Raw genomic sequence first — 14998 nt, forward strand, 5'->3', positions numbered from 1 at the left:
TTGACATCTTCGTGAAGGATATGTGTCTTACTAACCTTGCATGTCAAGTCAGTAAGTCACCATTTATGTTCAATCAACCGTTACTCTTTCAATTGTCTACCATGGATGTATCAAAGGTGGTTGGAGCTCGATGATGGGAAGATATTCACTCTATTATTGTCAAGTCTATTCAACCATTAATGTACTAATTAATGAGTGATTGTAAGCTACTTTTGTGGTTGGATATTAAACTATCATTAATTATCATTAATCTTATACTCTATGATTAGTAGGCAAAAATATTGCTTATCCTATCCCGCTTTTAAAAAACATCCGAGATATGACTTTAAACTAGTATTTGTAATTTTGTCCTTTTATTCAAAAGTAAATGTCATCTAAAATAAAAATTACACTAGCATTTAATTAGAGTTGGCCTAGTTCATTATTTGATCTAACTAAATTTTTGTAAAGATAATTTAATAGTTTTTTTAATTTAATGATTAAGTTTATAAGTTTTAATACATATTCTAAATTAGTTTATCAACCATTACTTTTCAAAGAGGAAGATTTTTTTAAAATCACTCTAGATAGAACCAATGATATGTATCCTAAAATGATTTTAATTTAACATATCCACTCCTTTTATATCTTGATCTTTCTTCCTTCATTCAATCCCCTTTCCACTTTTCCATTCATCCCCACTCAATCACTCATATCATGCTCTTTTTTTTTATTCCTTTTGTGTTTTGTTTTGACATAAAACCGTCATTAAACTTAAAGAAGAATTTGCATAGTACAAGAAACTACAGCAACATAAGCAACTATAGTCATTTGAATGTTGAAACCCTTAAAGCAACATAAGCAACTAGAGTCATTTGATCTGAATGTTGAAACCCTTTGCACAACACATACTAAGCTTAAAAATAACTTACCCTTGAGTTACTTCTACAATGCAAATGAGATCAAAACTATGAATGATTTGTAGGGGTGATGAATGTTTGAACATGAAAGGTACATATGTTTTGTTGAATTACTTATAGATTGAATAAAACCCTGTGTCAAAAAAAAATAAAAACCCAAAAAACAAAAAGAAGGCTACCAATGAATAACATATGTTATTACTCGGCCTTTCAGCCACATCCAAAATAACATATTATTTCTAGGAGGATGTACCAATTTATTTCCGGGATAAACAAAAATTGTTAATCAAGTAGCATTTTCGCAAATAAATTAACAATTTTATCAAGTCACACAACATGTTCATAATAAAATCAATGAATATAGAACCAGGCCAACATTTAGGGCATGTTCAGTTCAGTTCAGTTCAACTCCAATCAGTTCAGCTCAGCTCGGCTCTAATCAATTCATTTTCAGTTCAGCTCAGCTCCCGATTTCCTTCTCTCATAAAATATTCATTTAATTTCATCTCAGTTCTGTTCAGTTCAGTTCAATTCAGCTCAGTTCAGTAAATGTGAACAAACCCTTAATGAAAGCTACGGTTGTTGATTTAATTATTTACAAATTTTCTGCTTGATTATCAAAATTCGTTCCATTTCTAATGATCATCACATTATTTTTTTTCTATTTTTCGAGTGATCCAGAAAAGTGTTCATATTTTTCTCAAAATAATTGTAATTTTTCCGGATGGATAAGGTAGGAAGACACAAACCATCATTTTACATTTTTATATATCTACGATACCATATCCCCCTCTGATGATGGGACTATGTGCTCTATCCACATGATTTTCTCTATCAGAACTTATTAAAACTTATTTTAGTTGTAATTTATAACCATTATCAGAATTTATTTTTCTTGAATTGAACTTATTTAAACTTAACACCTGTAATTAAAAAGGTAAACAAAACACGCCTTTATTTTAAGGAATCCCTAGACCACCGTATCTTACTACTGTTGAAAAAATAATAATACTCCATAATAATTTTTTTTTTGAGAAAATCCAATACCATAAAAAAAACACATAAAAAGCACCTGAAAATACAAAACTCGTATCTTCTTAAAAAAATATCTTGATACGATTGATACAATGCTTGTTCTTCAAAGGACAAACTCACCCGCCATATTAACGTGGTCAGTTTCCACCCTCATATTCATTCTTCCCTCTTTCTCTCTCTCTTAAATTTCCTTCTCCTTTCTTCTCTGACACGTCAATCTCCTCTCTTTCTCTCTCTCTTCTCTGAAACTTCTCCTACTTTCTCTCTCCTCCCTCAAACCTCGAACAAATCGGAAAAACCTCAACAATGGCGGAAACCTCCATTGGAGAAGGAGCTTTAGTTCCTTATGTCAAATCCGATTCTCCGCCGCATGATACCGCCGTTGACGGCGACGGCGATGGCGATTCCGTCGCCGGCGATAAGGATTTTCTCTGCCCTATTTGCATGCAGATTATCAAAAACGCTTTTCTCACTGCTTGCGGTCATAGTTACTGTTATATGTGTATCTTCACTCATCTTCATAACAAGTCTGATTGCCCTTGTTGTGGTCGTTTTCTCACTCCTAAGCTTATTTTCCCTAATTTTGCCCTTGATAAGGTTCGTCGCTTTATTTGATCTTCTCTCTGTTTTTGTTGATTTTGTTTGAGGTTTCTTGTGTTGAATTTGATTGTCTAATTTTGAATTTTCGTTGTTTTTTAGTGCAATGTATCTTGATTTTTGAGATTGATTATATGCATTTTGCTGTTTAAATGTGTTATGTTAAGGTAAATTCAAATTATTTTGATATTTGAATGTGATTTTTTGTAGGTTTTTTTGGTGTTGAATTGCGATCATTTTGTAATATTAGGTTAAGGTTGACAAAAATGTTTCATGAATTTGTCTATGTTGAGTTTAAGCATAAACATGGACATAGCAGCTTAGTTCTTGGCCGTTGAAGTGATTATTTCCGTAATTTTCGGTGTGAATTTGATAGACTTGTGTAGAATATTTCATAATTGAGTGAAATAAGTGTTATAGAGTGTGTTAATTTGATAGGAATTGAGATTTTGGGAGATAGATCTGTGGTTATGAGATAGTTCGGAATAAAAGTTTTGGGATCTTTCTCTGTTTTACTTTCTTTTTCTTGTCCTTTGAGGGGGCAAGGGTGATCAAAAGTTTATAACTTGTGGTGCATATCTTGTTTATGTGAATCAATGGTTGTGGGTCTCACTTTTGCAGAATCTCAGTTTGAAGTTCAAGTTATCTGGCTATATGATGAGGATACCATTAGCGTCGAGTTTTATCCTTGTCTTCCATGAATCTAATCTAAGTAGTGAAAAGCCTCAATCGCCGTGATATGGGAAGAATACCAGAAATTCTCTATCTTTTTAGGTATCGGGTGTGTCACGTGTGGGGACATTGTGGGTAGTGATTGGTGTATGGTGTTTTATTGGCATATGTTGCATTTTTGTTTCCTCTCTTGCTTTCTCTCTTTCTCCAGTTCGGGATTAATTTTAACACAAACATATATTTTACTTCGAACAAGTATTATATTAGGGAATTTGGACTTTGGGAATGAATAATGCAAGTAGACTCCTTCCCTTTCCCCCACTCCATGGTAGTTAATCAAATAAGCTGTTTGTAAATTATGTTGAAATTCAATCTATAACCAAACAATGTGTCTCATTCCACAGATATTAAAGAGAATGTCTGATTATCAATTTGCAAAAAATGCCTCTTCGAGTGAACAATTTCGCCGAGCAATGCAGCAGGTTAGTTGACTTCCGTAAACAGTAGCTACAAATTGTTGTCATTTCATCCTCTCTCTAGCCTGCAAAATTTACTTTATCATATTTTGCTAGGATGTTATCATTTACCCTTGTCCAAAAATCTTTTGAATTCAATATGATTCTAGTCATTATATTCCTATAAGGAAAGTATCTAAAAATAATTTGCCAATGTAATCTTACATTTAAGGTTTATGATCCTATGTTGCTTTGGAAGTGAAATTGAAATTTTCACTAGAAACTATTGAAATTTATCAAGCAATGTTGCTTTCATATAATACCAAACATAGGCAATTTTTTTCTTAACTGATTATTCCTGTAATATTTTTCTTCCCACTGGTATCGGTCTGAATTCTTAAAATAAATCAAACTGGCATGAGTGAAGCGAATTGTTAGAATATTTTTCCATGTACTTAATTGTATGCTTTAATCGTGGCTTTAATTCTTTTTAATTTGGAATTCACTCTTTGATATAACCTGTAGACAGGATTGTGACGTGTCTGTGAAGGATCTTGACTGCCTTTTGTCTCTACTTGCGGAAAAGAAAAGAAAGATGGAGCAAGAGGAGGCTGAGACAAACTTGCAAGTTCTCCTTGAGTTTTTGGTCTGCTTAAGAAAAAGAAAATTGGAAGAGCTTAGTCAGGTGTGTTCAACTAAATTCAAATTAACCGTGTAATGTTTGATGCATTTTATTTCTCCTGTAAGAGTTAGTGCTTTGTAGGTAATACGGAGTACATCCTAATATTATTGTTTATACAGTTGAAGTTGTGTAGGAAATGGTTGCATTGGAATAAATGGTAGTGTAAGCCTGTAAGGCCCTTGCTCTGTAGCCTGTATTGCATAAGAAACTAATAAAAGTCATCTGAGTGTGTCTTGCATCTTTCTGTAAACAATGTAAAGCAGTATTGGATGCTCTTGTTTTTCTCCGACCTCTACTGATGGTAAAATGTACTTATTTCTTAGTTGTGATGGAAAAATCTTTGGTTGAATGCTTAGTAAATTAAAGTATCTTAATTTACTGCTTGTGGAATGAAAATACACACACACACACACACACACACACACACACACACACACACCCTTAGTGACAAGGTTGATTAAAACTTCTATCGCTTCTTCATAGGGTATCTATTAATTGTGGTGGTAAGTGGTATAGCCAAGACAAGGTCAAAATTATATCGATATTGCTAGATTTTTTTAGCAAGGTTTTTAAATTTTTTTATTTATTTAATTTAATTAATTAATTTAATATACCAAGTAGGTTTTCTCAAACTTTCTTGTGTTTTTACTTCCATGCTTTTCCTCTCTTTTTATCTCCCCTTGACCCCTTTGATCAAACTTTCTCAAATTTTATTTGTATTTCCTGTTTTTGTGTTTTAACTTTACAGAGTCTATACTGCCCCATTTTTTGCTCACTATGTTTTTTGCTCACTTTCATTTTATCACTTTTCTTTCTTTATAACTTTTTTTTTCTTTGCGGATGGGTTCCTTATGATGATTCTTGTTAGCCGACATAGTAGTGACACCGAATCATTTTGGGGCTAAGGCTTTGTTGCTGCTGCTGCTGTATTAGACCTTTTTTTTTGGCTCCTCTTAAAGCTAGTTTGATACTTTGATAGTTTGATGTACTTTATCTAATACTATGTTTTGACTTATCATCCTTTGGTTCCTCCTCCTCGTCACATGTGAGATGCATCTATAACTTTTTTTAGGTGTATTTGTACTTCTTTATTGTCCTATGTAGTTGTACTTCTTTACTGTCCTAGAATTTTAAACTTCAACTCTAACGGAGCATAGTATTTTAAATCTATCTCATGGTGTTCGTATAGATACAAAATGATCTCCAGTACATCAAAGAAGACATAGATGCTGTTCAAAAGTACAAAACAGAATTGTGGAATGTAAACAAGAGCCATACAGCTAGATTGAGACTGAGAGGAGATGACTTTGATACAAAAGGTTTTTGTGATAAAGTACAGAGGCCTGTGGCTGGTGGTTCTGGTACACAACAAGAGACATTTACAGGAAATCTTCAATGTAAAGGAGGCAAGTTAGATGCTCCATGCTCTCAAGAACATTTAGAAAATGATGTTTGTGCAGGCTCAGAATTGCAACAGCAGGTTCCAACGGAAAAATTTAAAGCTAGAAAAAGGCAGGTTGAGACACAGGTTGTATTTTCTAAAATTCTGATAATTGCTGTAATTTATATGTAGTAGTGTTTTTTTTAAGAAGTCCAGAAGCACTTCTATTAAACTTTACATAATTTACATTTGTGAGTTGTTATGTTTTTTTGTTAAGTGAAGATTAACTGACCAGCATACGCCCATAATTCACATTCAGCTTTCATATGATGTCACGATGTTAGGTCTTGCAACTTCTTGATGGTGGCTTAATAATTAACTATTTAACTATAGTACCTTCTCTTGAATTCAGTTGAAGTCTGCATGTATATGAAAGAAGTACGTCAATAGTTTTTAAGCTGCATATTGAAGTTATGCATGATGACTCTTAGCTATATAGTTAAATAGGTCGAAAAGTTGGCTAAAGTGAAGCTTCATTACAATCGATTCAGTTGAGCATCGAAACTTATTAATTTGTTATCAATTAATTTTCTGCAGTTCACTGAACTGCAAGAGTGTTACCTTCAAAAAAGGAGAAACTGGGCCAAAGAAAAGAAACCAGCAGAAGGAAGAGATACGAATCATACAAATAGAGGCTATCATGCAGGACTTGAGGATTTTCAGTCTGTGCTTACTTCCTGTACTCGATACAGGTATATCCGTGTATATCGTATCTGTTATTTGCAATTATTGCTTTAAACTCCCATAGTTGGATTATTGAGAAGTTCAATTTCTTTTGTCTTTTTGGTGGAATTTTACAGCCAGTTGAGGCCTATTTCAGAGTTGAGACTTGGCAACGTTTTTCACTCTGCCAATATCATTTCCAGGTGGGTCTTTTCTTTAAAATCTTTATTCTTTTGATTGACTATGCTCCATGTCATTGATATACTGTTAACTTTTATATGTAATTTTTGATGATGAGAGGCTGACTTGTACCTGTTTATATGCTAAGTATTGGTTGTAGGTATTTTGCTTGATTATGGTCATTAGCCACTAAGCTAGAAGCTTCTTCTGTTTTAATAAATGCACTGCAGTGTGTCATTCTTTGCTGGCTTTACATTTTAGTTACATCTTCTAAAATACAATGTTTATGAATTTGGCTAGTGATGGACATGCTATGGACGCACTATTATGCTACGTGGAGAGTGTATCTGCTTATGCAAACTTTTATTAAAGAAATGGGACTTGCTACTTTCTCAGTGTCTCGCTATCTATCCTTTTTTAACTTTTCTTGCATCTTACATACTACCTCCGTTTCATATTATTTGCAACAAATAGACAATCTCTACTCACACTATATGTCAAATCGCTGCAAATAATATGAAATGGAGGTAGTATCTGCAAGTCTGTGTGGTAGCTAAAATTGTTCAGTTCATTCTGTATAATCCTTTGTTTGAATAAGTCCTGGTTATCCTGGTTGTAAATGGTTTGTTAGTGTATGATTTTCCCCTGAAATTTGCTTCAATGCAGTGGTAGAGAGGGCCAAATTTGAATGATTTTTTTAGTAGAACTAGCTTTGACCTTTGCATCATGTTGCTCATTCTATCTTTTTGCTTGTTATCTTGTTTTAATCTTAATTGATGATCAAGTTACAACTTGATTTATTCTGATGAATTGCTTCTTCACCACCTTTGATATGTGCATCTCCTTTTGCAGCATAGAATTTGACAGAGATCATGAATTGTTTGCTACTGCTGGTGTCTCCAAGCGGATTAAAGTTTTTGAATTTTCCTCAGTAAGTCATTTCATGCTCAAGAGAAGGATGTACACTACTTCAACATATTTCATCTTAGTATTTTATTTCCCTAGCACAACCCCCCCCCCCCCCAAACTAAATAAATGAAGAAGAAAGAAAAAGAATGATTAAAAGTTTGGAGAGTAAACACTTTAAATGAATGTGAAGGGTTCACGCTCATTTTCACAAGATCTTTTGCTCTAATTGTTACTTGAGTACTTAACCTTGGGAACAAATAATTGATCTCCAGGTGATTGATGAACCTGCAGAAGTGCACTGTGCTGTTGTTGACATTGCTACACGATCTAAACTAAGCTGTTTGAGTTGGAATAAGTATACCAAACATTGTATTGCCAGCAGTGATTATGAGGGGATTGTAAATGTTTGGGATGTTGCTACTAATCAGGTGGTATTAATAGTACTAATAAGCTGTTTTGTTCCATTAAGCTTGTTCTACATTCTTAGGCTACTGGTTTGGTTGTACTTTGACTAATGTCAATAATGCTAACTTCCTTTGTTAGAGTATTGGAGAATACGAGGAGCATGAAAAACGGGCTTGGAGTGTGGACTTTTCGCGTACTGAACCTTCGCTATTGGTATCTGGTGGGGATGACTGCAAGGTATATGGAGCTTAGCCGTCTTTTGGGCTATACTTATCAAGATACTGCATATGTATCTTACATCCCTTTTCACAAGAAATTGAATGAAAAAAGTGGTGGGATTTATCTAACCTGAAGGTCATAAATCCCATATCTTATAATGCATATTTTTACATTATATGATTTTGGACCTGTCTTTTCAGTCAGTGACATTTGTGAATTTTTGTCACGGTGAAATCCTTGTTTAACTATTTGGAGGTTGTCATTGACGAACACCATCTTTTCTTATAAGTTACAAGTGACGAGGCTACATGTCATCACCTGGCAGGGCTGTACTGACCCACCCTGCAGCGATATCCTTATTGAGTGGTGCTGAATCTGGTGATGGTGTACCATTTTAAAGCTTGAAGTTCTCTTGTGGCAGATCTCTTCTCAGATTGGCCTCAGTGTAAAAGCTTAGGTTTTACTAGTAGGAAATAACACAACAGAAATAAATGATAGAAAAGAAAATGGGAGATGAAACATTGAGAACTGTTTCTGGAAATAAACTTGATGATCATGGTGAATTCTACTAGTAGGAAATAGCAAACAGAAATTTATGATGGGAAAGAAATTGGGAGATGGAACTTAGACAACTATTTATGAAGTGAACTTGATCTAAGTCATTTAAATTATAATATGTGGTGATCCTTTGGGGATTGCCGCCACCCTTCCCCCCCCCCCCCCCCCCACAAAAAAAAAAAAAAAAAAACAAAACAAAACCCACACACTCACACCAAAGAAAAAGGATGAAGGAATCTGTGATGATATTATTTGCAGGCATGTCTTTGAAAGGAGGCTAATATCATAGTTAGTGAAATATTTTAAAGCACTCCAGATTGACAGCTCATTATGGATCCATTGCATTTTGGGTGCTTTTCAACAGGTTAAAGTTTGGTGCACCAAACAGGAAAAGAGTGCTCTGAATATTGACTTGAATGCAAATATATGCTCTGTGAAATGTAATCCTGGATCTAGCATGCATGTGGCAGTAAGTATTCCTCTTCTTCAAATTCAATTCTGTAATTTTTTGATGTCTTGTGAGATATAGTTACGTGACTGTTTCTTCTAATTTATTTCAAACTTTTGTGGTATTCACCCCACTGTCATGTAACGCAACACTGTAGAATCTTTTTCTATTTTGAAGTATTCCCTCTGTTTGGAATATATATTTACGCACCTAGGAGGCTAGGATGTCCAAAAAAAGGTTGTCACTTTCATAATTTAGTGTTAGTTTATGGTTAAATATTTATCATTAAGCCCATAGTGGTGACCCAAGTATGGAAGAGGTATTTTTTTGTTTAATCAATTCATATCCTTAGTTATGAGGGCTTGGGACAATGTGAATTAATTTTGGACGAAGAGTATTATTCTATGTCTTCTTCAGTGTCTTTGATTACTTCAACTTTTCATGCTGGATGTTATCTTGCGCAGGTGGGTTCTGCAGATCATAATGTTCACTATTATGACTTAAGAAATACAAGCCAGCCGGTTCATGTCTTTTCTGGTCATAGAAAAGCTGTTTCTTATGTTCATTTTTTATCTGCCAACGAACTTGCTTCTGCATCAACTGATAGCACTTTGCGCTTGTGGGATGTCAAGGAAAATAAGTTGGTAATATTTAAAGTATCTATTATGTAGAAACTAGTTACTTGTGGGGCTTATGCTCACAGCTCACCTAAGTTTCAGGAGTGGTGGTATTTTGTTTATTCATAATCTAGTTGAAAGTGGGGCTCATGATTTACATTTATTGGAAATATTATGTTCATTCTTTCAAAAAGATTGCTTATTCAATCACATCTGTTAGCTCATTTATTTTTCCACTACATTGCAGCTTCAGGTGTATAGAGGTCATACGAATGAAAAGAATTTTGTAGGCCTCACTGCAAATAGCGAATACCTTGCTTGTGGCAGTGAATCAAACGAAGTCTTTGTCTATCATAAGGTATGCAAATGACCCCAAAAAAATAGGACAATGCAAACACTTGTAATTTCTCTCATTTGATTATAAAAAGTGTTTAAATCAATCAATACAGCCCTTACAGAAAATAGGACATGGAAACTACTTGTATTGCAAATGCTATATCTTTGGTAATTCTATGGTCAATTCAATTTTTCTATCACTTGCAGGCTATTTCTAAGCCTGTTGCTCGGTACAAGTTCAATTCATCAGAACTGTTTGATGCTGATGATGATCGAGGATCACACTTTATCAGTGCAGTTTGCTGGAAGAGTGACAGCCCCATGATTATGGCTGCTAACAGTCAAGGAAATGTCAAACTACTTGCTCTTGCTACCTGAAACAAGTTACAGAGGTAGATATGTCATGGAAAGTTCTTGTAACTTCCTTCTAGCTGATTTCTTTTGTGTATATAGTCAGTTTTAGGAGTTCATTATCGAAAGGAACCGTGTAACTATTTGATTGCTCCTTCCTTGTGGAAGAGAGCAGATATGATCATAGAAAAAGCGTGAATCAATCTATATGGCTATCTAGAGTTCTAGCCTGATGGTTGTTGACCGGTAATGATGAGATATTCTTCAAGCTATATCGTATACAACTTACATTGTTGGCTGCCTGCACTCTGCAGTGTTGTAGTTCTCAACACCCCGCACTTTTGACAGTCGTTTCCATGACTGCTTAGTTCACTTTTCCTATTGGTGGTGCCACTACTTGCTCATAATCAATGAATAGCCTATATACTTGCTCATATCTTTTGAAGTGGTTGAAATTTTGTGTGCTACCAATTGGCTGTATTTGGGTTAATGTCAGCAAATAATATATGCGCTGCTACTTCGCTCTGTCGCCTCTTGTTACGAAGTTGATTCATTGGCTAGATCTGGTATAGCATGACAACCTTTAATCAGACTCGCAAACTGAAGAGAACATGAATACAACTTATTTTTGCTGTAATTAACTTAATTTTGTTGAACTTTTGCTTGATTTAGCTCATTTTGACTTTACTTATTTTAGTTGAAAGTAATTTAAATGAATATATTGAAAAGCAAATTTAAAAGATTATTAACCTGATATGTTTATTCAGTTTCTTAAACTGTTAAATTTATCATGTCCGGCTATGACACATTGATATGGGTCGAGGGTCATGCATGAGCTTCATTTATAATAGATCGGCACAATTATATTTGAACCCGTTTCAAACACGGCCTACATGGCTACATAGTTGACTACTTGAGTATTCTTGTGAATATTGCTTGCTCTCCACGACTCCACATACACTTGTTTTATAATATCAACACAATACACCTCATAAATCCAACCATAATAAAAAGTAGAGATCATCAAATATCCTCCATGATTCCCTGATTCTCTTTGTCTTCCACCTCTCCCAACTTCCGCATAGAATTCCCAGTATAAAAAAAAAATCCCATAAAAACAACAAATATGGTAACAACAATAACTAAATTAAATTTTATATTTATTTATATATAATAATAATAATAAAAAGAAATCCAACGATTTTTGTTTCCCGATTTTTGGCGCGAAAATCATGAAAAACGACAGTTCAACTACAGAAGACGACGGTTCTCTCTCCTTCTTCTCGACAATCGGCGGCTTTAATGGCGGCGTTGGCGACGGCGACGGCGAAGAGCTGTCGTACGTTCCGCCATTGAATTTTGCAATGGTTGATAATGGCATTTTCAGGTCTGGATTTCCCGACACTTCTAATTTACAGTTTTTGCAAACCCTAGGCCTCCGATCAGTCATGTAATTCTCTCTCCTCTCTTTTTTTGACCTCAATTTTTAATTTTAATTTTTTTTTAACTGATTTTTACATTATATTTTTAAAATATTGATTCAATTTTTTTATTTTTTTTTTAATGGTGTGATTTTGTAGATGTTTGTGTCCAGAGCCATATCCGGAGGCGATCGCGGAGTTCTTGAAAGAAAATGGGATTCATCTCTTTCAATTTGGCATTGAGATGAGCAAGGTTTGATTTTTGGAAAGTTTGATCATTATTTTAAGCTTTGAATTTGAATTGGTCAAATCAATGTTAAGCATATAGTCAATGTAATATGGAGTGACATTGTGAACAAAATATATAATTTATTATGGATATAATTAAAGTAAAAAGTTATTTTTGTCATCTTTTTACATTTTTTATAACATACCTGGGGTAATTTAGAACCTACTAGACTAATGAGTAATTAATCCGGATTAGAATCTAATAGGGGGAATGATTCTTCTAGTTGATGCAAACACTTGTTGGTGGTTTCGGCCTTTCGGTACTTCTTATTGTGCATTTGTGAATGAATTGACTTGCCAAGTTGCCTTTGGGATCTATTCACGGAAAAATGATCAAGTTGCTTATTGTGGAAAAGAATAATAAAGATAAAGAATAAGGAATTGAGAATAAAGATTAAAGAAAATAATACCAGAGATTATTTAGCAACAAATGTAGAAATTTGTATGAGAAATATTTTATTGAATTAATCTTGCATGAGATATATGGCAAGTACATCAATCGGTCTTTTGTAGTTGAGGCATAAAAAGATGTTCTTTTGGAATTTCAGAAAGTTGGACTCTTTAATTGATAACTTGTTGAAATTGGAATCTGAGGCGATTATTGTTGCTGCTGTTTTCTGTGTTACAGAATGGATTAGTAGTTAACTGTGATTGTCAAGTTACTTTGAGAACATTATTCAAACTCAAGTCATGTTTAAGGCTTTAAGCTCACTGCTAACTGTCACGAAATCTATCATTCTTCTTATCTGCTCAGATGATATTGTTAACTGAGCACCTAAAATTTTCAAACTAAACTGCTGAAAATGTGTCAAGAGGAAATGATAAATGAGAATTTGGAACCACTATTTGCATTGTACAAGCTACATTATCGTTGTGGCAGATTGGTAATTAGTGACTGTTTCTGTCCATATTCTCATGTGCCATGAGCAACCTTGTTTTGGATTGCAGGGAAATAAAAGGGTTGTTGGTGCCCAGAACTTCTTCATAGGATAGTTACTACGAAGTAGGTTTTTTTTTTTGTTTTTTTTTTTTTGGCAAATTGAGTGTTTTCGGGATCTGAAGGTTTCATGCTGTTGGAGGCTTAGAGCCAGCTTTTAAAATTTATAAACATGATTTGTGAGATTTGTTAGATATAGTTCGTCTTAGTCTTCTTGATAGCTCAACTAGAGAGTAGAGACTGCTGCTTTCCTTAAGAGTAGAGACTACATAAGCTGGCTCTATACATGACATACCTTAAGAATTTTAACTTATCTTAAGAATTTTGCTCTGTTTCACTTTATTATCAGGTATTTCTATGCTTGATAGTGTAGACTCGTTTGACATCATAGCAACTCTTAAGCAAGCTAATTATGCACCACAACTCTTTGATTAAACTTGTTAGCGTGTATACATAATGGTTTAGCATTAGCTATCATGTTCTTGTTCATCAAATTTTGAACTCGAAGATTGATTGAGCATCAGTATAATTCATCTTTTTTACCCTCAATCTTGTGTACAATTTATGCAGGAACCATTTGTTAATATTCCTGAAGATAGGGTACGTGAAGCTCTGAAAACTGCTCTAGGTATGTAGAGCTTATTAGACCAAAAATCTACATTCAGATTACAATTTCAGTTTCATTCGCCTTACATCTTTTTCTCCTTCCCTGTGTCAAGCAGATGCAAAAAACCAGCCAGTTCTTATACACTGCAAGCGTGGAAAGGTATGATTATCAACTCTGTATTTCTTGGCTTCTTGCTTTTATATTATTGCAGTCGCATTGTTTCAAGCAGTAGTAGCAGTCAGGTAAACCATCTATGTTATGTATGCAGCACCGAACAGGATGTCTTGTGGGATGCTTAAGGAAGCTGCAAAAATGGTGCCTGTCCTCAATCTTCGACGAGTACCAGAGGTTTGCCGGAGTGAAATCTAGGATATCCGATCAGAGATTTGTGGAGACGTTTGACATTTCGAGCTTGAAAAACACTCCAATGCAATTTTCATGCTCAAAGAGTAGATAACATGACAAATACCCTCCAACATTCTTATGTCAGGGTTGCATTCAGCTGCTAGTCATTGTACAAATTCCATATAATGTTCAGGATTCAGGAAGTCATTTTTCTTATTGTGTGTATCAGTGTGTGATGCAGTGTCCTCTGACAGTAACAAAGAGATCAAATTAAACACATTTTTTTGCACAATTGAAAGCATCTTTAATAGTTGTAAATCTTCCAAATTATTCCAAGAACTCCATAAATCCACATTTGTCCATAGATCGGATTCAGTCAATTTTTGATATACAGTAGTTTAAGGAGAATTTATTTCCGATACAGTTTGAGCTCAATCAGCTTTCAGTTCGAGCTCAATCAGTAATTCGAACACAATCAGTTTCCGATACAGTTTGAGCTCAATCAGCTTTCAGTTCGAGCTCAATCAGTAATTCGAGCAATCAGTTTCCGTTACAGTTTGAGCTCAATCAGCTTTCATTACAGTTTGAGCACAATCAGTTTCCGTTACAGTTTGAGCTCAATCAGCTTACAGTTCATGCTAAATCAGTAGTTCAAGCACAATCAGTTTCCGTTTACAGTTCGAGATCAATCAGCCCGTTTATACATCCAATGAGCAGGTTAAACATCTAAATCAATTCATAAGCATAACTAACCTATCATACAAATTTTATCAACAAAATCTTTCGAAAAAATTCTCAACAAAGTAATTTCAAATCAAATCAAAAACAGTTTTAAAATCGAAAACTTATAACTTAAAAACGCATCAGCAAAATAAAGTTGTCCACAAGGAAAAAATTCAAATTTTCCATTCGTGTCAAATTTCTGCATAATAT

At 34.3% G+C, this 14998-nt stretch overlaps 2 protein-coding genes across 3 annotated transcripts; both read left to right on the forward strand.

Annotated features, from left to right (window-relative positions):
* The first annotated feature begins 1963 nt into the window (after positions 1-1963).
* On the forward strand, positions 1964-10773 carry LOC110731282 (E3 ubiquitin-protein ligase COP1-like). 2 transcript variants are annotated; one of them, XM_021911123.1, is made up of 13 exons: positions 1964-2531; positions 3608-3685; positions 4188-4343; positions 5530-5868; positions 6319-6473; positions 6582-6647; positions 7477-7555; positions 7806-7961; positions 8077-8175; positions 9080-9184; positions 9628-9807; positions 10028-10138; positions 10324-10773. In XM_021911123.1, the coding sequence occupies exons 1-13, from the start codon at positions 2241-2243 to the stop codon at positions 10492-10494; spliced, it is 1986 nt and encodes a 661-aa protein (XP_021766815.1). In that variant the 5' UTR covers positions 1964-2240; the 3' UTR covers positions 10495-10773. The 2 variants fall into 2 exon arrangements, with proteins under 2 accessions (XP_021766815.1, XP_021766816.1); XM_021911124.1 differs by having other exon boundaries at positions 2407-2531; positions 4184-4343.
* Positions 10774-11003: 230 nt separating this feature from the next.
* Positions 11004-14429, forward strand: LOC110731283 (probable tyrosine-protein phosphatase At1g05000). Its single transcript, XM_021911125.1, has 5 exons — positions 11004-11917; positions 12048-12141; positions 13684-13741; positions 13836-13879; positions 13989-14429. The coding sequence occupies exons 1-5, from the start codon at positions 11700-11702 to the stop codon at positions 14175-14177; spliced, it is 603 nt and encodes a 200-aa protein (XP_021766817.1). The 5' UTR covers positions 11004-11699; the 3' UTR covers positions 14178-14429.
* The last annotated feature ends 569 nt before the right edge of the window (positions 14430-14998 follow it).

The sequence above is a fragment of the Chenopodium quinoa genome, unplaced genomic scaffold, assembly GCF_001683475.1.
Source record: "Chenopodium quinoa cultivar QQ74 unplaced genomic scaffold, ASM168347v1, whole genome shotgun sequence".
Taxonomy (NCBI): Eukaryota; Viridiplantae; Streptophyta; class Magnoliopsida; order Caryophyllales; family Amaranthaceae; genus Chenopodium; species Chenopodium quinoa.

What these genes read in the sequence shown, in the direction of transcription:
- LOC110731283 (XM_021911125.1), top strand. Translation starts at nt 11,700, where the DNA reads ATGAAAAACGACAGTTCAACTACAGAAGACGACGGTTCTCTCTCCTTC. An exon ending in CTAGGCCTCCGATCAGTCAT is followed by an intron (nt 11,918 to 12,047) that starts GTAATTCTCTCT and finishes GTGATTTTGTAG; the next exon opens with ATGTTTGTGTCCAGAGCCAT. An exon ending in TACACTGCAAGCGTGGAAAG is followed by an intron (nt 13,880 to 13,988) that starts GTATGATTATCA and finishes TTATGTATGCAG; the next exon opens with CACCGAACAGGATGTCTTGT.
- LOC110731282 (XM_021911123.1), top strand. Translation starts at nt 2,241, where the DNA reads ATGGCGGAAACCTCCATTGGAGAAGGAGCTTTAGTTCCTTATGTCAAA. An exon ending in CTGGTGGGGATGACTGCAAG is followed by an intron (nt 8,176 to 9,079) that starts GTATATGGAGCT and finishes GCTTTTCAACAG; the next exon opens with GTTAAAGTTTGGTGCACCAA. An exon ending in ATGTCAAGGAAAATAAGTTG is followed by an intron (nt 9,808 to 10,027) that starts GTAATATTTAAA and finishes ACTACATTGCAG; the next exon opens with CTTCAGGTGTATAGAGGTCA.